The sequence below is a fragment of the Serinus canaria genome, chromosome 1A, assembly GCF_022539315.1.
Source record: "Serinus canaria isolate serCan28SL12 chromosome 1A, serCan2020, whole genome shotgun sequence".
NCBI classification, from domain to species: Eukaryota; Metazoa; Chordata; class Aves; order Passeriformes; family Fringillidae; genus Serinus; species Serinus canaria.
The window spans coordinates 32,272,009-32,293,555 of NC_066314.1; the positions used below are offsets into that span (position 1 = coordinate 32,272,009).

The 21,547-nt window shown below is 39.9% G+C and overlaps 1 protein-coding gene across 2 annotated transcripts in view; it reads left to right on the top strand.

The window, feature by feature from the left end:
• The window catches only part of RASSF3 (Ras association domain family member 3), a 53,335-nt gene extending 35,264 nt beyond the window's left edge, over positions 1 to 18,071 (top strand). For both annotated transcript variants that reach the window (XM_030238554.2, XM_030238555.2), the window contains exons 2-5: positions 11,809 to 11,916; positions 13,410 to 13,680; positions 14,726 to 14,841; positions 15,201 to 18,071. In XM_030238554.2, the coding sequence (XP_030094414.1) occupies positions 11,809 to 11,916; positions 13,410 to 13,680; positions 14,726 to 14,841; positions 15,201 to 15,350 (645 nt within the window). In that variant the 3' untranslated portion in view covers positions 15,351 to 18,071. The remainder of the gene's footprint in view (positions 1 to 11,808; positions 11,917 to 13,409; positions 13,681 to 14,725; positions 14,842 to 15,200) is intronic.
• The last annotated feature ends 3,476 nt before the right edge of the window (positions 18,072 to 21,547 follow it).

A 21,547-nucleotide genomic window follows, 5' to 3' on the forward strand; every position in this document is an offset into this window, starting at 1 on the left:
AAAGAACAACTTTTTGAACTTTCTGTTGTAAAGTCAACACATTCTCCCATTTGCTCCTTAAGAACAAAGCATGTAATCATTTTCCCCCTTCTCTGGTTTCCTGGTGGCCATTCTCCAGCATGGCAAAATAACTTGTGTTTGGAGTCAGGCCATGGCATCAAGTTGTAAGCAGGCAAGCCCTGTTCTCCAGTGCAGCCTAATTGCTGTTCTCCTGACCTTTTCTTCAGATGGAGAGTTTGTTTATCCAGCTTTTCCCGTGGGATATTCATTAACCATGTTCTGAAGTCTTCTGTTCACACCTCCCTTGAATGCCTACTGCTTGTGGCCTCCTCTTCTCTCTCCACTCTGTCCTGCCAGTATTGATTTAAATAGCACTGCTATCACTCTACTGTTTTGTTCATGCTAAAAAAAAAAAAAAAGTCTGAGTGTAACAATTGTCCTGTAATTCTGAAGTGATTCACTACTGCAGCATGGTCTGCTCAGATGCAGAAACTGTGAGTTGATGAGAAGGGAGCAGCATGCTCACATGAGCACTGGAGATGTTAGTGGTGTAAACTGTCTGCTGATACATGGCACCAGGCTAGCACAGTGTTTGGGTAAGCTGGGACTTGTGCCACGAGGTGTTTATTGCACTGTAGTTCTCTCATGCTGCAGACTTGGTTGATGGCTTGTTTATATTATCTGTGGGGCTTTTTTAACCTGTGCAAAAATAAAACACAGGCTTTCCCTTGCTAGTTCTTCTGTTTTCAGTTTGTTCATTCTGTTCTTTTTCAAGTCTAAAAAGAAAAAATACCTTATTCATCCTATTTAAGAAAGGAGCTTCCTGGATTTATGGAGGCAATCCGCTGGCTGGTAGTGATTCAGTTACTGGATGAGGACTGTGTCAGCTGACACTGGTTTCTCAGACAGTGGTAGCATCTAACAGAGAAGCAGGCATATGGCTAAAAGCTGCTGTCTTTTAAATTGTCTCATCATTGGAGGCACCTGAATTAATTTGTAAGAAATTAATGTGTTGTGTGTGTATATTCTGGAAAACAAATTCATACTGAAACTGGGCAACAAGTGTATTTTTGCAAAAAGGGTTGAAACACAAGTTGGTGGCAGTTTTCAATTTTTGCAACGGTAATAGTATGGTTTGTCTTTCTTTTTAGAAAATGTGGGAGTTTTGGAGAAACTTGTCCTTTTGTCAGTCTCACTCTGCTTGCAACTACATTGCTTGGTAGCCTTAAATATGTGTGTGATACATAAAATCCAGGTGGTAGAAAAACAAGAGATTGCAACCCCTGAGAAGCAGGTTATCATTACTATGATGATGAGTTAATTCAAGGCATAATCTTGCTGACTCGGTTGGTTTCCTCACCATGCAGAGATCTGAGGATTGAGTACCATCTTACCAGTGTGATCTTGAGGTCACTAGGACATGGGTTTTGGTTGGGTGGTGGCATGGGGCTGGAGCGCAGAGGTCCAGCAGCCAGCTGCCTTTACCAGTTTGTTCTCAGCTGGGCCATGAATGCTCTACTGCATCCCTCATCCACAAGACGAGAGGAATAACTTAAAATGAGGAGTTGCAGCAAAGAGTCCAAGAGTGATCCAGACATTTTATTTTCCTTCTTGCTGGAGCAGCAATCAAATCTGAGTTCTGAAATCTAGATAAGTTCAAACCGGAATTCCACTCAAATTGAATGAAGGTGGAGAAAGAACTAAAAAGTTCCTGTTTGCTGCAGCTTTGCAATAATTGCCTAAAGGGTTCTAATTTTTTTTTCTTTCAACTTTTGACTTCTTAAGGCTGAGGTTACAAAATAGAGGTAAAATCCTATCATTAAGGTCAATGTAAGTTTACACTAGAGTAGTACGTGGTCGCCTAGTTTGCCCCCATCCTTTTTTCTTTCTTGAATTTTTGCCAGATCAGTTCAAGCAGTAGTAGGTAAAGCTAATGATTATAGTATTTACAAATGTCTTTTGGCTACTATCTTTAATATAGTACATAATAATAGATTTCTAATAAAATGTGGTAATTAAAAGGCTGTAGGGAAGGGTACAAGGGTATTAATTGTTAATAAAATGTGCCAAGTGATTTAAATTTTCTGGAGCGTGAAAGAAAGAGAAAGTTTTTCATGTAGGCCAGGCTGTAGGGGTGCATCCTTTTGTCTGCACCATGAAATATCTAATTTGTATGTCTCTTTGAAGAGACTGGTTTTTAATATTTCTGTGGAAGTTCTGTAGACTTAATTGCACAAATTGCAGGGAGAGAGGTCGTGTTGGTGTAAAAATATTTCCTATGGACTTATTTCATGAAAGCCTAACTTGTTTTAAAGAAGAGCCACAGATAGTGTAGACTGTTGGATTTTGGATGGAGTTATTTTTTTAGCTCTGTTTGTTTTGCATGTACATAAAGCAGCAGTTAAATAAGTTGGCTGTAAGTACATGTGATGGTTTTATCGTGATCATATTTAACATCCTAAGAAGGTACTTCTGCTGCTTTGGGTATATTACTGAAGATATCAGTGATTGCTTACAAGTTTGAGCATCCTCCAAGTCTGCCAAGGTTATTGTTACAAGCTTTTCAGGCCTTTCAAAATCAGACTTCATTTGAAAAATAGATAGTTGTACTTCCTTAATTCTGCGGGGGTTTGATATGCATGTATGGTAGAGGAGGGCATTTTCCCTTCAGAAAAGTTTCATATGTGAGATCAGCACCAGGATGATAAAAACAGTAACAGTAACTTTTTGAATTTGAAGAACTGTATGTTCTTCAAAGTACTACATCCTCCCCATAACCCTGGCATTTCTTTGAGAAGACCTTTGTTCATCTTTCTGAACATTTTTTCACTGTCATGATAAGGGAGAACTGTCAGGGTTGTTCTGTATCCGAAGAGCCACTGTGTAATATTTCCTAGATGAGAGTTGTTAGTGTGCATTTTTGAGATTTGTGTTTTTTCTTTTAAGTGGAACAAATCCAAACAAAAATTATGTGGTTGGTGGGACTGTTGTGATCCTGTGCAGGCTCACCATTTCTGTCTAACATCAGCCCTGAAGCTTGGCCTGGTTATGAAGTTCTTGTCTTGTCTTGGTACAGGTTTTAAAAGTAATTTGGTGACACAATCTTAGAACTACCCTACCAAACCCAGGAAGGGAGTGTTGCTCTAAAGATAAAACAGTGTTTGACACGCTTGGCAAAAGCTGGCACATCACCCAGCTTCTGCTGAGACAAGGCTTGCTTCAGACTGGAAAGTGCTGCCAGTAAGCACAGGGAGAAAACTATGCCTTGGCCTGGCATGGGGCTCGCTTCCCCAGGAATGGCTGGTTGGTTTGCAATGTCAGCTTTAGAGTAAAATGCAGATAGTTGCATTTGAAGACCTGTCATTGTAAACAAGCTCTTCCTACCTTCTGTTGTATGGGATGTGTTGGACTCTTGCATTGTAGGGTCGTATGCAAATACTGTGGTGTAATAACCCAGAGCCCTAAATGTTACTTAGTTGTTTGATCTCTGCTTGTGTTAGTACCCTGGGCTTCAGACCATACTTAACTTACAAGTACACTAAGTAGTTTTCAATACAATATCCTGTATAAGCTTGTTTCCTAATAGTCTTTTAAAAGCTTGATTTTGTTGTACAGGTCACAGAGGCTGGTAATCCATTTTAGTTCATTAAACACCTTATGTGCTTAAATAGCCAGCAGTTAAAACTCACACTTTCTGAAGAGGAGACCTGAAGGAAATGATTTATTGTCTGTGATACTTCTTACATATAGTTTAACTGAAATTTGCAGAATTGAAACAGCTGTTAAATGTTATTTAAATCATGTAATATATTTCTTTAAAAACATGACATTGTCTAGAGAGAGGAAAATGTCCAAATCTGTGTAAAATCTGTTGTGTCTTTAGGGACAAAATCTAATGCTAAGCCTGAGTTGCTATTATTTGTACAGTTGGTTTTCACTTTAAACAGATGACTGCTTTTTTGAAACTGGGTTGCATGCCAGTAGTTAAAGTACAACCATGTAGGGTACGACAGGGTTTGTAACTAGGGGTTTTCAGAGGTGATGTCATGATGAACTTAAATGAAACTTAAGCAACAGTGTTAATGTCACCAACAAATATATTCCATTTTCTAGCCTTCCTTTCACAATGCCTGAATATGAACAGTGTTTATATTGCTTCTGTTTGAAGGAAAATAATTTGTTAAAAGGAATTAAGGGAACTTACAACTTTTGTTTTGTTTCTCTTCTACTTCAAAATATTCACCATATAAACATTTGAGTGTTTACATCAGAGGGGGAAGATGGAGCCATAATGTTTTACTTTTTCATTCATTGCTTTCATTTGCATGCCAAACCACATGGTGATACTTGGTAAAAACTGAAAATAGTCAGAAAGTAACAAGTATTAATTAACTTATAAAATTATGATAAAATTATAAACTGTTGTGTTGCATGGGGATCTCTGTAACCACTGTGGAAGGGAGACCACATTGCATCATGGATAAAAGGAAAGATTTTTCATAGACCTGTTGCATACAGATTTATAAACAAAGAGCATCTTAGCTTTGGTGCACCTATGTCAAAAGTTCTGATACAGGTCTGGTCCCCACATCCCATTTTTGTGGTTAGTCTCCCTGCTGTAAAATAATTGAGGGGATGGAGCAACTGCCTTAGGAAAGACAAAGGAGTTCAAGGCTCCTCATTTTGGAGAGGGAAAAAAGGGTGTGTGTGACTGTGGTTTACAAAATCACAAAGGTGATAGAAAAGCTGAACGTGAAACTTGAGTTTACCAGGATTAAAGAGCATTCAATGTTTTTAACAGAAGTTATCTTCTATCTTAATAGAAGATCAGCTTAAAGCAGATGGCAGTACCTCTTCACCTCTGTCAAGAATCTGTGGAACTTGCTGCCGCAGGAGGTGTAGAGACAGGCAGTGTTGGCAGGTTCAAAAAGGGCTCGTGTGCCTGCATAGGCACCAGGCCCATAAATGGACACTGAGCAGACTCGGAAGGGAGGTGCCCTCTGAATTCCTGCTTCCACACTTGTGGATGCCAGCAGAGAGGCTGCAGGAAAGGCTCATGTGCTTGCTCAAAATAGCCTTTGTTTTTGCTGTGTTGAAGGCAGAGTGTCAGGCTGGATGCCCTGTACACCTGACCTGGGAGGGTGCCACTTCTCTTGCCCTGTCAGGAGGACATGCTGTGAGCTGTTCTTGAACTCTCTCTTAATGTCAGGATAATTGTTCAAACTCTTGTCAGCCAAACCTGCTTAGAAAAACAAAAACTTTTCCTGAAAAAGAGACTGCTTCCTTGCCCTGTGTGCCACTGTGAGAGTTGGATCTTCCTGACTGCAGAAAGCAAAAGGTATTACAGGAAGATGAGGAGATTATTCTGCCCACATCCATCCTGTCAGAAAATTCCTCTTTCTCTGATCCAGAGAGCAACCCCATGTTGTTCAGGAGGCTGCAAACATTTCAAGATTCAGCTATGTGATAAGATTAATGCTTGGAGATACTTGGATGTTAACATTTCTTCTTGGCCACCCTGCCCCCAGTTGGTCTTTACACCTTTCTGGCTGGTGGTATCTCTGACTGGCTGTGACCAGTGTCCCTGCTTGGTGAGTCTCAGGGTTTCTGATGAAAGAAGAGCACATACCTGGAGTTCAGGCTTGCCCCAGGATAGAAGGAGAAATCACTGTCACTGGGAAAGCTGCTGTGCTCCCAGGAGAGTTAGGATGAGGGAGAAGTAAAATGCTTGTTTCAGAATAGTTTAATTGCAAGGTTTCAGTTTCTTTCTTTCCTGTAGGAGTGCTGTCTGGCTGTAGGAAAGAGTGTTCTTTCTTGTAGGAGTAACAACTGAGATCAGAATTCCATTTCTTTTGTTTCCTTTTTGCTCTGTTGGGCTTGTCTTGTTGTATGATACATTGTTACTTAAATCCTTTCTTTAATGCAAATGTGATGTAAGTAGGATTACACTAGCTGTAATTTTTATGACTTTTTTTTAAATTTACATTATTTAGGCTGAATTTCTCATTTTCAAACCTTCAGTGTTTTATCTCAAAAAATATTTCAGTGTTTTATTTCAAAAAATATTTCTGGACACAATTTACAGCAAGATCATGACATCTTCATTCATCTGACTGAATCATGGTCACAGTATATGTGGGGTTAATGTGAAACATGAGAGCTGAGACTGGGACTGTTGTGTCTTAGAAGATTGCTTGAGTTCCCACAGGTCTTTGGTTCTTCAGATTTCTCATAAAAATGCTTCGTGTATGTTCCTGGGATAGGTTTAACCTTTTGTCCATTATATTTTCCTCTGTCTTTGTAGCTGAAATAGTAAGAGGAACTTGGTTTGTCATTCCTCAAGAGATGCTAATTTCTCAGAGTTTTGTGAAAATAACAGGTTGCATGGGAGACCTTCTTGAATCTCTGCATGGATAGAAGACTGCAGTAGCAGTTTGGGGAAGCCAGGCATTTGACTCAAGGCAGGGATCCAGGCTTCATGGATGCAGCCTTCAAGGTTTTGGAGTTTTCTTTCTTTGTGAAACTTTTTCTCAGCCTCATCCCGTAGCAGCCTGTAGCTGTTGAGTTTATTAGTGCTTTATTACTGCGTGCAGGACTAGGGTTTGGCAGCAACTTTGAGACTTAGACTTGCATAAAGCCACTGATGTGATGTGATTCTTCTTTTTTGGGACCACAAGTTGATTTGCAGTTCACTTTAATTGTAATTTGTGCCATTTTAGTTGTGTTTCTTGAGGGTTCATGCTGAGCTAGTCTCATCAGGCCTTGCACTCGGCATAAATGTTGCAAAGAGAGTGCTGCTTCTCTAAACATCTGTGCTACAATAAATGAGATGAGCATGGGGGGTGCAGGCGATAAAGAAAAAACATTTTCTGCTCTTTTTCTTGTGAGGAAGCTCAACTGTGAAGAGGCATTGCATCATGATCTCTAATGAAAGACCAGCTATTCCCCTTAGGAAAATGAAAGCACTTGCTTCATTTCCCTCTTACTGGCAGCTGTTGCTTAGGAATTCTCTTTGAGAATGAAATGCTGCCTTGGTTGACTTGAGAAATGGCTTTAATACAAATGGCTGCCAGTGGTGAGCACTGTAAGTGTTGTGAAGGACAGAAACATTTTCTTAAAAATTAATAGCTCAGACTAGAAAATTAGTGGTTTAGACCCAAATAAGTTATCTGCATGAATTCTGGTGTATTCCACTGTGTCCTTGAGACCAGTTTTTGTCTTTCCCATCTGTGCTGGTCTGAAGAAGTGACAAGATCACATTAGCATCAGGGAGTGGAAGGACACCAGGAGCTCTGATGAGGAAAACATTTAATTGGGCTGGGAGGAGAAATGGGTGTTGATGTGACAGACATTACTGGGAATATAATTTGGTTAAGTGATGGAAGAGAACCTAGCTCAGGTTCTATTCTATATATTTTATTTATTTTTTACAAAAAATAGCATGGAAATGTTTGTGCATTGTTTTATAGAGAAAGTTCACTTTTTGAGCACCAGCACCCAGAAGTGGTATTGTTAAGCCTGGCAACATCTAGGTCTTGGCTGATGGAAGAAGACACAGTGTGAACTGCTCTGCTGGTTGTGCTCATACTTCACTCTGCTGCTGTGACACATACAAGGATCTGTGGTTAGGAAACTCATTACCAGCCCTGTCTTTTGAAGAAAGGCAGTTTCCCAATTCCCTGCACTGTTGTGGGGTGTGTGCTGGGTGTCTTGTAGGCAGCCAGAGATTAATCAGCTGCATCTGAATCAGCCTGGAGATGAATCACACTCCCCTTGTGCCTGAGTAGTGCATTGGCTTTGAGAAGCTGTGCCTAATCTCACCTCCAAAATGCTCTTGCTCCTTTGTTTAAAACAGCTGCCTTTGGAGCAGTTGCTTTCCCTGAGCAGGTGTGGCTTCAACCACTTGGTGGCCATTTCAAGAGCAAGATGTCAGAAGCACATTGTAAAGCATGGTAGAGATGAATGAAGTGCTGCTGTTGTGTTGGATGACTCAAGGTCTTCACAGGTAATAAATTTACCTGCTGAGATAACCAGGTGGAATTTGATCTGTTAGACAGAAGCAGAGTTAGTTTGGGACAGCTTTTCTTTTAGTGGGTCCTGTTATAAAGGACCTGCTGTTTCCTGTGGGAAATGAGTTTGTCAAGTCTTCCTCAACCCACCAAAGTATGCTGGTCAAAGAAGACTTACTTATTTTAACTTCTAATGTAGCTAGCAAAGCTGTATGGCAAAATTTAGGTACCAATGTATACTGAGAGCAGTTTAGCCCCAGGAAAGTTAGGGAGAAAAGCCAGGGAAAAAAAACCCTATATAACATCTTATATGCAAAGCTTCTCTTTGCATATTGGCTAAGTATAATTAGGAAAATGAACAGATACAGGTGCCTCAAATCTGTGTATTCTGCTTAATGACATTCAGTGAGAGCAGCTGACCAGTGAATCATAGTGGGCTGAGGTTTTCTTTTTCATAATAAACCCAGTGAGTTGTTCCTTTGTTGGCTTTCTGTTGGCAGCAGTCATGTGGGATTTACTGTCTCTGCAGTTTGTGTGACAGCAATGTGATTTTCTCTACATCCTGGTGTGTAGCTAGTGAGGAGGTTTTGTTTGCTTGGTTGAAGTTGTACCCTGATGAATGAGTAGTTGGAGTGTTCTCAGCTTTTTGTCTGGGTGCTGGATGGTATCAGCCGATTAATTCATTAAGATCTTGGTCTTAGGTTTCCAGTGGCATTGAGTTACTTCCTCTCCTGGGTCACATCTTCACTTCTCACTGCCTGTGGTCTTGATAGTGAAAGATGGAGGAGTAGGGTGAAAATGATGACTGAAGTAAACAGCATTTCTGCCTATTATGTATTGTATTTTTATTGAATGATTTTGGGCCCAGTAATCCCAGTAGTCCTCTTTGTATTCAGTTCAGAGGTTTGCAATGAACTACATGCTGTTGAAGTTAATTAAGGCCCAGGCTTTGGTTGTGTAGAAAATGAGTTGGAGGTACATTTGTTGGCAGAACGCTCACTGCAAAAGGAGGTAATCCCCGCTTTTGCATAAACACTCAGATGTGTTTTTTGTGGGCTTAATGAAGCTTTGACAAAATTGTCCAGCCTCTAGTGCTAGTGCAAGAAGGGAGACATTCCTGTGGTATCTTCAGGTATGGAGTCACGTGTAACTCATTTGAGGGAATGACAGCTGTCCAAGGGATGCCTTGTGGCCCACAGCTCTGTAGTGGAGCTGCACCTGGGAAGGCTGACTGCAAGAGCATCACCAGGGAAGTCAGCTGGCTTGGGTGCTGGGCTTCGATGCTGTGCTTGGATTTTGCTTGTCATGCCTGCTTCCATGACAATCCACAGGATTAGAGTGATCTCGTGGGGTGGTGTCTTTTCTAACCAGATCAAACTTGTGTGATTTTAGGAGAGCAGTATGAAAACTCTCCTATGTGAAAATAGGAGAAAGTTTCTTGTTGTCTATTCATGCCCACCAATTCACCAAGGCTTTTTTTTATTGTCCTTTTTTTTCTTTTTAATAATGCACACAGATAATTTCCTAGATGTCAGCCTTGTGAATTTTACCCTGTGCCATTGCCATTAAAGGCAATAGGTTCTTTTTGTCATCTACAGTTATTAAAAGTCGGTTTTGTGCAATTAAACCTTGAGGTGCACAGAAGTTAATGTGGAGTGGTTGTTTGATTGTTTATTGGTGTTTTTTAAACAAAGGTTGATATTTCAACATAAGAAAGGTGAGGTTTTTTCCTCTTTCTTAGTTGGTGTTTTTGCTTAATAATAGTGAGTGTTGTGGGTGACTTCAGTAATCATGGTGACAGTTCCAACAGGATAGGTATCTGCTTGAACAGTCAGAAATGAATTAATAATAAGCATTAAAGCTGAGGCGTCCAGTATTGGAATTTCAGTATCAATATTGTTAGTAGATTGGAGAGGTATGAATTCCACAATGTGTTTGTCTCTGAGGTGAATCTTGGCTGGTATCCATGTGAAGGGGTTTGTCTGCACTTACACTGACAGGGAATGTTGCAAGTAAAGCTTGGTTCTTGAAATGTATCATATAGATGTCAGATAGAGCCTGCAGACTGTTTCCTGCCCCTTTAGTATCCACTTTTTTTCCCTTTGTGCCTCTTTTGTTTGCCCCCAGATTGAATGCTATAAAGCTGAAAGAGCCTTTGGGGAGGTGAAGTGGGCAGTTTAAATTAAGCTGTCTTTCTTTATTATTTGGGGCAGTTTGGGGCAGAGGGAAGATAGAAAACAGAAGGGCAAGAAGGCTTCATTTCTCTAGGGAGAATAGAGACTTGAGTTCTGAAAACGTTCAGTAATTGGATATTTGTAATATAGTAGGTGGGGTCTGGCAACTGTGCAAAATGCTACACAATCTTAGAATTGTGCTTAAGGAACTAATGGTAGAGTTGTCTTTCACTGGTGTTCCTTTTTTGCCTCAGTTTCCTGATCCTGAAATAAAGGTATGTTCTCAGTGTTATGCAGGAAATCAGTATCTGAGCTCCGATCAGAATTCAAGGTTTCTGGCTTCCAAGTTCTCCATTCAGACCACACCTTTCTTTTTATAGCTATGGGAAAAAAAGTCTGCTCCAGCATGTCATTTAGTGAAATGTCATATAGAAAAAGCAAAACTAAGCCTAAAAGAGCTAAAAATATTTGATTTTAAATAAGGAGACAGAAAAAGTTTAGCAGATTCTTTCTGGCAAGTGGAACCTTACAATGCCACAGCAGATGTGCTCATCTTTGGGATAGTGTCTGGCAAACTGAAGTGCCTGCAAAGATATGTGCTGAGTTGTGCTGAGTGGTGTCCAATAGAGTGGGATATGGAACAGGCCACTGAAGTCAGGGAAGCCCTTCCTCAGGATTACATTACTCTGGAATGTGTTTGGGAGGACAGATGGAACTGTGGCTTGGTTTGTCTGCAGGGTGAATGTGCTCAGGTGTTCTCTGAAAGCATCACAGTTCTTCAAAGCTTCTCCCTTTTCTAATTGAAGTCTTAAATCATCAAAGCTGAGAGCTGAAACTCTTTCATACTATATATGGCATTTGTGCTAGTGGTAGAAACTGGAGTGTATTTATAACACTGGTTTGCTGCTGCGGGAATACAGATTGGGAACAAATGTTTGCTTGGAAAAAATCCAATTCCAGGGTCTTCTTTTACTGCTGCACGTGAAATCCACAGCAACCTTGTAAAAGCAACAGTTGAAATATCTTACTAGGGCCTTACCCATGGGAAAAAACATACAATTGTAACATTATGTATCTGGAGAGTTACTTCTGATAGTTTAAGTAGTAGGCAGTGACCCTCTATGTAACATCCTGTCTGTCACATTGGAATGCAGGGATGCTGTCCTGTTGTTGACACACACTGGGATTGTTGGGGTTACTTGCTAGGCTGTGCTGCTGTTTTCAGATGTACTCTTTTTTTCCTCAGAAATACCTATTTGTGCCCCAAGTAATATTTAATTAAAATTTTAAATGTTCTTAACAGAATGGTATAGAATTGACATGAGAAAATCAAGCCATAAGCTGAGCTGAGCTGTTTTGCATACTGCTGCAAAATATTTGAAGGAAAACAGTTGGGAACAAAAGGGCACAGGTGTCTTTGGGTTGATTAAACCATCTCCCTTCAGTCCCAGTGTTCTGTTTGATTTGCTTAATGTGTTAATCCTGTCTGTTGCTGCACAGCTCATTACTGTTATGTTGAGCCTCTGTGGAATAATTATCATTTGGACGAAGAATGTTTGTATCAAGAACCATAAAATACTTTATTTTATATTGTGTGTTTTAAAACTGCTGTCTTGTTTTTGAAGGATGTTCAGAAAGAGAGAGAACCTCATGTTTATCTCAGCAAAGAAGAAGTTAAAGAGAAGATACAAAGCTATAATTCATCTGTCACTGATAAATTAAAGATGACCTTGGTAAGTTTTGCATAGAATTCCTGTAATTTTTAATGTTGAGTTGTAGCTTTGTAGTACGTTGTGAATTGTTTTATTCTTGGCATCCTACATATGAAACTCTCTCTGTTTAGATGGTTTTCTAAGAGACTTTTCCTTAGACTGGCAAATTAAATCTCATGCCTGAAATGCTTTTTATCCCTGTAGCTCTTTTACATGGATCAAAACAAAGTGTTGTAAAAACAAACTGATGTAATTTGAAATGTGTTTAAGGTAAACTGTTGGCTGACACCAAGGTGTACATTTGTCAGAATAACCTTACAAGTTCTGAAAACGTTCAGATGGTAAAAAGGAAGGTATATTTTTCTTGTTTCTGCAGATAAATTTTTGTCAGATTTCTTTGATAAGGATGCTGAAGCAGTGATAAAAGTTAAAACATGCAATATTTATTATAGGATACTTAACTTTCAGACTAGTCATTCGGGTTTTCAGCATGAAGAGACTTTCTTCCCCCAGGAAACATAGAAATTACAAACTGAAATACATAAGACTTCCCATTTCCAAGGATTGTGAACCAGGTTCAATATTCAGTTCAGTCTACTCAAGACCATGCTAACAAAATTCACATCTATCTCCTTAGCTGTTATTCAGTTGTTAGGCTGTCCAGATTTTCTAATACATGACGTATTCCTGTGGGTGTATATGGAAATTTTGAAATTCCATCATATCCCAAACCATATAAATATGACTGTGTACTAAAAAGATCTTTGTTATGTGTTTGCATGTGGATCAGGACTTACTATGCCTAAAACCAGATTGTCAAAATTTTTCTAGCTCAGTAAGGTTTGATTTGCTTTGCTATTTTGTCTTTCAAGAGCAAGTGAAATAAACAATTTCAGATGTTAATTGAATTGGCATTTATTCTGGGGTTTTGGCTGGGTTTTTTTGTAGTTTTTTGGTTTGGTTTGGCGGGGTGTTTTTTTGTTTTTGTTTGTTTGTTTGAGTTTTTGGAAGGGTTTGTTTGTTAGGGTTTTTGTTTGGTTTTTTATTTTCTTGTGAGGTTTTTGTTTTGTTTTTGGGTTTTTTCCGTTGGTTAGGGTTTTTTTAACATGATTTGACCATCTGAATGCCTCAGACTAAGTTGACAAAGACAGCTAAAATGTGGGAGATAATTTCTATATTTCCACATTAAATCTGTTGCTAAAGATGGGTGTTGGTTGATCTTTTTCGCTTCATAGTTCTCTCCTAAAGTGAAAACTTATCTCTGGTGTGTTGTACCTTTTGCTTGATGAGGGGCTAATATACTTATAATTCAACAGTTATTATTAAAAAAAATAATACTCAGTAGTTATTAATAAGAAAAACTAATATTCAGAAGATATACCAGAAAGAATAACTGCCTGAATTATGAAAACAATACCTTTCCTGTGAGATGTTGTGTATTTAAATAGTGCTCACTGTGTCACAGGCGGTCATCGCTGATGATTTTAACAGTTCAGGCCTTTCCTTGGTTGCAGAACGCCAATGGGATTTACACTGGCTTCATCAAAGTGCAGATGGAGCTGTGCAGACCCATCACTGTGCAGTCCTCCCAGAGCCAGCAGGGCAGGTGTGCCCCCAGCAGCCAGGAAACTGCTTTCTACCTGCCCGAGGGCTGCGTGAACACCCTGCACATCAGCAGCACCAACACCGTCCGGGAAGTTATCGAGGCCCTGCTCAAGAAGTTCTTTGTGGCTGACAACCCTGCTAAGTTTGCACTTTATAAACGCTGTCACAAGGAAGATCAAGGTATAAACTGAGCTTGTGGCATTTTGGTGATGGAAGGGCTCGGGGAGGGAGTTGTGCCATAGTAATACTTGAAATAAGCCAGGTGGAAGAAGTCAGATAAATGGGGGTAACAGTCTTCCTACCTTGTCTTTTTTCTGTATGTAAAGTAGCATGGTAAGGCAGTAAAAGACTGGGGGTGTTTCAGGATAATTCATCCAGGACAAAGTCACCTGCTAAAACATTACACAGATCTCCTGTGCTTTGCACTCCATTTTATTTTATTTTATGCCCTTATCAGGTCCTAAATTTCAGCTGGCCTGATACACTGTGGAGTTGTGAGATTAAGTTACAGGCCAGGTTTTTAAAAAGATAAGCCATGGTGTCTGTGATGCATGAGACTGGCACTGGCAGACTGCTCTCGAGGTGACAGCCATGGCACATGTGTTGTGCTCACGTGTTAGTGCATGTGGCTGTCCCTGGGCACTGGCTGCTGTGAGGAGTTTGTTCTAAGTTGTGATGGAAATACCAGAAGATGGAAAAGGGTTTTTTTAGGGAAAGGTACATTTTGCCAGTGTTGTGTTCTTGCACTTAAAATCTGCCTTCCTTCCATGGACATTGAGAGCAGTTTCAGTAGTTCAGATGTTTCTGACTCTCAGGCAAGCAGAGTTGTCTTTTAGACTTTGTGTGTGAAATTTTAAGTGGAGAACTTAGAACAGTGATACACAGCTCTGATGTCAGAAATACTCAGAGCAACAGATCTGTGTGTTGTATTTTTTTCTTGGGGGTTATTTTTCCCCCCCTGCCCTGAGTGTACGGTGTTGACTGGAGGCCATTTCATTCCTGTGTAAATGCAGTGTTGCACTGTCACCATCAGTCACCTGCTCAGCTCCTCCCTAAAACTCACTGCTCAAAACCAGTATGTAGAGTGATAGATAAACAGTGTGTAAATTCTGGCTACACATGCATCTTTCTGAAATTCTTTTAGCGTTAGCTAGCATTGGTCATTCCAAGTGTTTGAATTGTTGTTGGTAAAGATGATAATTACTGTGGTTTCCTTCTCCTGCAGTTTATACCTGCAAGCTGTCAGACAGAGAACATCCCCTCTACCTGCGCTTGGTGGCAGGCCCCAAAACAGAAATGCTGAGTTTTGTTCTACGCGAGCATGAAACTGGAGAAGTCATGGTATGTCACAGCCCCTGGCTCGGTGTTTGTGTAACCTCATGGATGAGTGGGCTTCTGTTTGAGCCCTGCTGACCGGACAGATCAGTTTTTGGAAGCAGACTTTTTCCCCCCGTTAATTTCCTTTGTGCCTTTTGTAAACGTTTCATTTGTGGTTAGATTGACCTGTTGTTACTTGCAGAAGAAAAAAAACTAATTGAAAGAGTAAAATATTTTCAGATGCCCTAAGATTTGCAAGGAAGGTGCCTGATTCTGTTTCAGTTGGAAATTGTCTACAGTTTTGTTTGGAAATGCTGCATCTAGAGAAGATGTATGAATTTCCTGTTCATCTCATCCATTCCTTGCTCTCTTTGTCTTTCCAGTGGGAAGCTTTTAGTATTCCTGAACTGCAGAACTTCTTGCGCATACTGGACAAAGAGGAGAATGACCAACTGCAGCTCTTGAAGAACCGCTATGCAGCTTACAGGGGCAAGCTTGAGGAAGCCCTTCGTGGGCTGCTGAAACCTGGTTAGGAGGGGGCCAAAGGACACTCAGGAAAACGCGCGCCACCAAACGTCCCTAGAGCATGCCAAACCCAACGTACAAGGAGCAGCAGAGAGTAGTTTTCTTTATTCAGAAGACTGTTTTGTGATGCCAGGGTAGACTTAGTTCCATAAGCCAGGTCACTTAGCATCTTGCACCCACAAGTAAGGGATTCTGCATGTTTGTACATCAGTTTGCAACCCTCTGTGTGCCTAGAGAGTTTCCTAAGTTATCTTGGTGCAAGCTGTGAAACTGTTAAGCAATTTCCTAGGATGCTATGAAATAGTACCTTTTTTTTTTTTTTCTTCTTTGCTTAATGGTATCTTTACAAGTAAGGATGTGCAAATTGATGGGTTAAAAAATATCATTAAAGCCATTTGGATGAGAATTAGAGCACTATCTTAGAGATGAAATTGATTTGCACTACCTTTCTGGTTTTGAATAGTTACTGTATAATTTGTGAGAGAACTGTTATAGGTGGAAAGCTTATGAGATCCTGTGGTTTGTACTGTGAAATTGTGGAAAGCTTTTAAGTGGCCTTTGTGAAGAAAGTAAAGAGAAGGTTGAAAAGAAGGTAAGAGTTGTGGGAGAAGAACTCTAATAGCTGACAGAAGGTTTAAGTGAAAATAGTATTTACACAGAGGAAAGTTAAAATACTAATTCCACGAGGTTAAAGTTTTAGTATGTTTTAATATTGTGAATAAGTTTAATGGTTTTTAACTGTGTAAATCCACACTGGAAAAGAAATAAAGATATTAGAAATAGTGGGAAGGAATGAGAAGCAAAATCTAAGTAAGAATGGAAATGGAGCTGCACATACAGGTCCCTTTTGGAGAAGCTGATTCTATAAAGGCATAGTCAGGGTCTGAAAAGTGTGGCAAACCTAAAAAGCTGCTTACTTGAATTCTGAAAAGTGGTCCACGTCTCAGATAACTCTGTGAGAAATACCTGTCTAGTGAGGGTGCAGACATAAGCTACAACTACAGATGCATTTGATTTTTATTGTAAGTCAGGTCTTTCCTCTGGCCCAGTGATCCATTTTTAGGCTGGATAATCTTGAATTACCATATCTGAAAGACAGAAATAGCTTCCTCTGCTTCTTTCTTTGTAAAAAGCTCCAGTCAGGCAAAGAAAGTAGAATTCTTATTCACATTTCTAGCCCAGCAGAACGTTAATGTTTATTGTCTGTTTTGGTGACTGAGCTTAGTAACTCTTGCTTTTAATAATTCAAAAGTTTTTTTCCTTATGGTTTTAAACTCTTAATTGAAAAACTGATTAGCAAATTCTGCGGACTGCTGATTTACTTGATTTAAAAGTAGGAAAAATGTAGCAAGAAAACTTTTTACTTTAGTGTAAATATAGTTGTTGGTCTTTCAGAGTTATTTATCTAAAAAAAAAAATAAAAGCATGTTCAAAAGAAACCAAAGAAGTGGGTGTGCAATAGAAGCATGGAAGCATGAGGCAGATTTGAGTGACTGATATTGTAGTCATTATCATGCCAGAGAGCAGATGAGTTATGTACTGGAGGAGTGCTAAGGATTGAAGAGCAGCAAAAGTTGTGGTGGGGTTTTTTCCCCCCTCTGTTCTTAATGTGTTTGATTTAAATTCCCAAGGAATTGTTAAAACTTTGGTGACATCTAATGGATACTGTGTGAAACTCCAGGATGCTTCTGTTCTTCCCCTTAATTTTATGTAATTGTGCCTTTGTTTCCTTTACTTAGTAAGATTCTTTTTAAAACTCTTTACAAGGTTTTTAGGTAAAAAGAATTTGCAAGCTTATGAGACAATCATAATGTTTTAAAGAGTTAAGAGAAATTAAGAGTAGGACTAACTATAAAATATATCTAAGGCATATCTTGTTTGTTTTTTAATTTCACATGTAACATTGTAGTGCATGTGTGAGTTAGTAACATTATCCTCAAGTGAGACACTTTATAATGGTTCAGGGAATGCTTTTGTGTTTTGTTACAATTTGTTTTTCTAGGAATGCAGCAGTGTGTTGGTGGGTATTCTGTTAACATCTTAATTTATGTTTCTGCCCATAGCTGTGTAATCATTGCATAACCGCTGTCAATATTGAACCATTTGTTGCTCAGATTTAAACACTGTTTGAGTTTTAAAGTTGAGTATAAAAATATGTGAATTTTGGTTTTACTTGAACTAAACTATCAGTCTTTTTAAGTTGGCACATCTTCATTTACTTTAGCCAAAAACCTCAATCAGTGTTGTATGCACTATGAGTCTTGATTTGGGGGGAAGGGGAAGGGGGTGGGGGACCAAAATAAAACTTTTATTTTAATTTTGTCTTAGTCCACAGTTAATTATTGTAAGATGTCATGTGTGGAGTTAATTTTCTTCTTTTTTGTTCTACACACTGGCAGTTACAGCAGCTTTAATTTAAAAGAAATGGTCGTGCCTGGTCAGTTTTATCTTTTTTTAATTTTAGCATCAAATTGAACTGTTAGAGCTTTTGTTGCAAAACTGTTTTCTTGTCATTATATGATGGTACCAGAATGACTAAATGATGAGGGAGGGGGAATGCAGGGAAACATTAAAATATATGTCTTTAAATACAAACATTAAACTATTTATAATTTTAACAAGCTTAGTTTTATTTTTGTAGGGAAGTTTTTATTCCCCTAAAGTTATTACTGAAATGGCAAAAAAGTGATGGTTCCATTATTAAAGCTGAAGTTGGCAATACTTGGTTACATGATGTGTGTTTGGATTTTCCTTTACCTGGCAATGTGTTGTGATTGTTTTGAGGCCAAATGGATTTCTGTGTAAAGCAGCAGTGAGTCCTGTGGGCAGACACAGCTGGCCTTTAGCCTAAAGTAAAGTTTGCCTGGGAGAGAGGGAGGGATGGGAGCTGGGGTTTGTGGGGCTCAGGGAGCTGACCCTGTAGGGGGAGCGCAGTGGTGCTGGGTGGGACAGCCCACAGGCGAGTGGTTTCCTTTCTGTTAAAAAACACCTGGCAAAAACGAGGCAAATCCACCAAAACTGGAGGTGATACCCCAGCCCTCTCTCCCCAGGAACTGCTTTTTACTCCTTTCTATCTTTAATGGCTTTTTAGTGGTTTTCTTTGGTAATGTCCACGTTTAATTTTCCGGTTACTTATTCTGTGTTTCATAGAAGTGGTTTATTCCTCTCTGATTTAATTGGTAGAAGGGAGCTGCTGAGCTGTTTGCTTTGGTCTCTGTGGCACTTCCCTGGGCACCCTGGTCCCGCAGCAGAGGAGGTGGCAGTAGCTCAGGCAGTGCCTTGAAGGCTGGTTTATGTGAGACCTCACAGTTTGGTGTGTGCAACACCCCCATTACAGCTGTGCGTGCACTTGGCAAGGCCTGCAAATGGCAAGTACTTCAGCACTCAGCCAGGGTGGGATGGATAAAAGCCTTAAAGGTACTGGAATCAGCAAAGCTGCTGAGCACACAAGTCACTGGGCTCTGCCTGTGGCAGAGTTATCTACTACCAGAAATAATACAACTCAGCAAAAGAAATCTCGTGTTTTGGCTGGATCAGGGGCACAATCATCCATCTGGAGACTGATGAGTTCAGTGTGGAGGCAGAGTAGGACAGCAGCACCGTCTGTGGAAGAGCAGTTGGGCCTCTCCTCTCCATGGCAGGGATCAGCAGATTGTCAGTCTGCTCTGTCTTCCTGCAGGCTGAATTTTTAGCGCTGAAATTTTTGAACATTTGCAACAAACCTCATCAGACTCCATTCCCTTCCTCCCCTCTTCCTGTTTATGCGTGAGTAGAGAGCAGTTTTCTTTCTTCCCAGCTTCCCAGCATGGGGATTTCCAGCTGCAGTCCTTGCAAATTTTGTCAGCATTCACTTTTTGCTGTCTCCAGTTGATCTAGAACCATTCAGGTATGTTTCCCTCCTTAATTTTAATGTTCAATGGCATGCTTGTGTTTGTTGGGAAATAACTGTGCTTTCAAAACTTTCCCTACACTTTTCATCTTGCAGGAGCGTATAAATTACATTATTTAAGTTCATATGCAGAAAAAATAGTTTCTCCTATAAAACTGCAAAATAGAAACAGTTTTTTTAATAAGTGAGTTTTGAGCAAAACAATGCTGACTAGTGCAGTATTCATACATTCCCAGAGGGAGATTTGTTAGTATACCTCAGACTAATGGATGATAAGGAATAAAACTGTCAAGGATTATGGCAATTTTGTGTTTGTATTTGTTTCAGGAAATAAATACTCATAAATGTCTGTATACTTTTAGCTTGGGCCTGAAAGCTCCACAGAATCCTTAATTTAGTCTGAAGTACCAGTTTTAACAAGTTGTTTAAAAAAATAAGTTAATACCTTTTTACTAGTATCTCTGGAATAAAGTCTATTACTTCAACTGACTTTCTAGTCCAATGTTGTCTTGTTTCTTACATCTACTTTATAATTAATTTGGTGGCATTTTGAGACTTCACCTCTTGCCTTAGTTTGATCAAGTGAATAAAAAGCTGCAGCTCATCGTTACAGAACAACTGAAAGGTTCAGAGTCTCTTACTCTTGATGATGAAAGCGAGTGATGACTTCCAAATGGGTAAAGTTATGCATCTACAACATCTGCTCAGTCAAGAAGCAGGGACTTTATTGAAAGTTCAAACCAGGTAAGAGGAGACACACTCTGATCTCCTGTTTAGAACACAGGTTTAGTGCTGTGAACTGAGGACTTACCTGTTCTGAGGGAATTATTTTCCTCTTGATGTGTGAATGGGTAAAAGAGATTGCTGCAGTAGCCAGGATGGAGAAATAGGCAACGCCCAGTTCAGAGCGGTTTGAGCCAAGCACTTCAGACACTGAGCCTGGCTGCTGGCACTCATTCTGTGCATTTTTCAAGGAAATACAGCAAAGGCCAGGACGTGTTTGTCTGAAAAGCACCTTCTTGTGCTATGTGCTAGCAGGGTGAGAGGTGTAATTCTGGAGTGTTCTCGTTTGCCCTTGTGCAAGCTGAAATTAGAAGTGTTTTCAGTTGCAGCAGCGTAGGCCTGAAAGGGACCCAGCCCAACACCCTGCACTGAGGCATCCAGTACTAGCAAATGGCTTCTGAAGCTTTGCTTTCTTCTAAGGTGGCTTTTAAAAATTGTCTTTTTATTTTATTGCACTTTCTGTTCTCTACCTCTCCCTCTACAAGTCCTGGAAACGGCAGTGTTCACAACTGGAATTTTGAAGGTTTTTTTAAATCCAAGGATTACTCCTGCAATTGCCAAATCTAACATTTTATGATGCTGTGTAAAGTACTTACTTGGTGTTGTCTTTCTTGCGTGCATTTTGCATGTGAATAAGACAGGATATTACAGATAAAGTAGTTTCGTTTTCCCTTCACTTTACCACGAATACCAATGAGAGAAGTAGAGTGCAAAACTCCCTTCACTAACTCTGTAAACCTAAATATAGCATTGTGGCCTTGCACATAGCATGAGGGAAAATAGCATTACAAGTCTAAGACTTCTCTCTTTAAATACAGCATCTGGAATGTGATCAGAAATTTCAGCTGTTTCCAGCCTGTCTCAGGAGGAATTAGAATGCCTATATTTTATGACAGTGAAGTTCAGCCTCTTGGGTTTTTTTCCCAGGCAAAGTTGTATTAGAACACTGGCTCTGAAGCTCTCCCTTCAGATAAACAGGTGCTTTCTGTATGCCAGTAATCCTAGACAGTTCTTTTAATCTAGACTTGTCAGATGATACTTTCAGAATCTGCCCTCTTTGCTCCTAACATTTTTCCATAGATGTGAGAGAGCAGATGTTAGACACTTCTGTATTTTTATCTGCTCTGGTTTGTCAAATGAGCACTCACAGTCAGAACTTGTGGTTCTTTCAGTTCTTTGTAGAACTTTTAGTAATACTGGTAGGGCAGTGGAAGGGCAGCGTAACTTGTACAGAGTATCTTCTAACACCTGTTGCCAAGTGCTAGCACTCATTTTTACAAGTAAACTAGGCTGAGTGAAAATGCAGGTCACATGGAAAGAACACAACACCTACCTTGGTTCAATCTGTGTAAATAGAAGATGTATCAGAGGAACATTTCCAGGAAGTTAACAGACTCTACACTACAGTAGGTCTAGGATTGGTCATGTGCATAGTGCTGCTTCAGAGCCTGGAGCAGCCCAAAGGCAGGAGGACACTCTTTTCTAAAGGTGGGGCTTAATTGCTGCTGGTGTTTTTTCTTCAATACTCTGCAG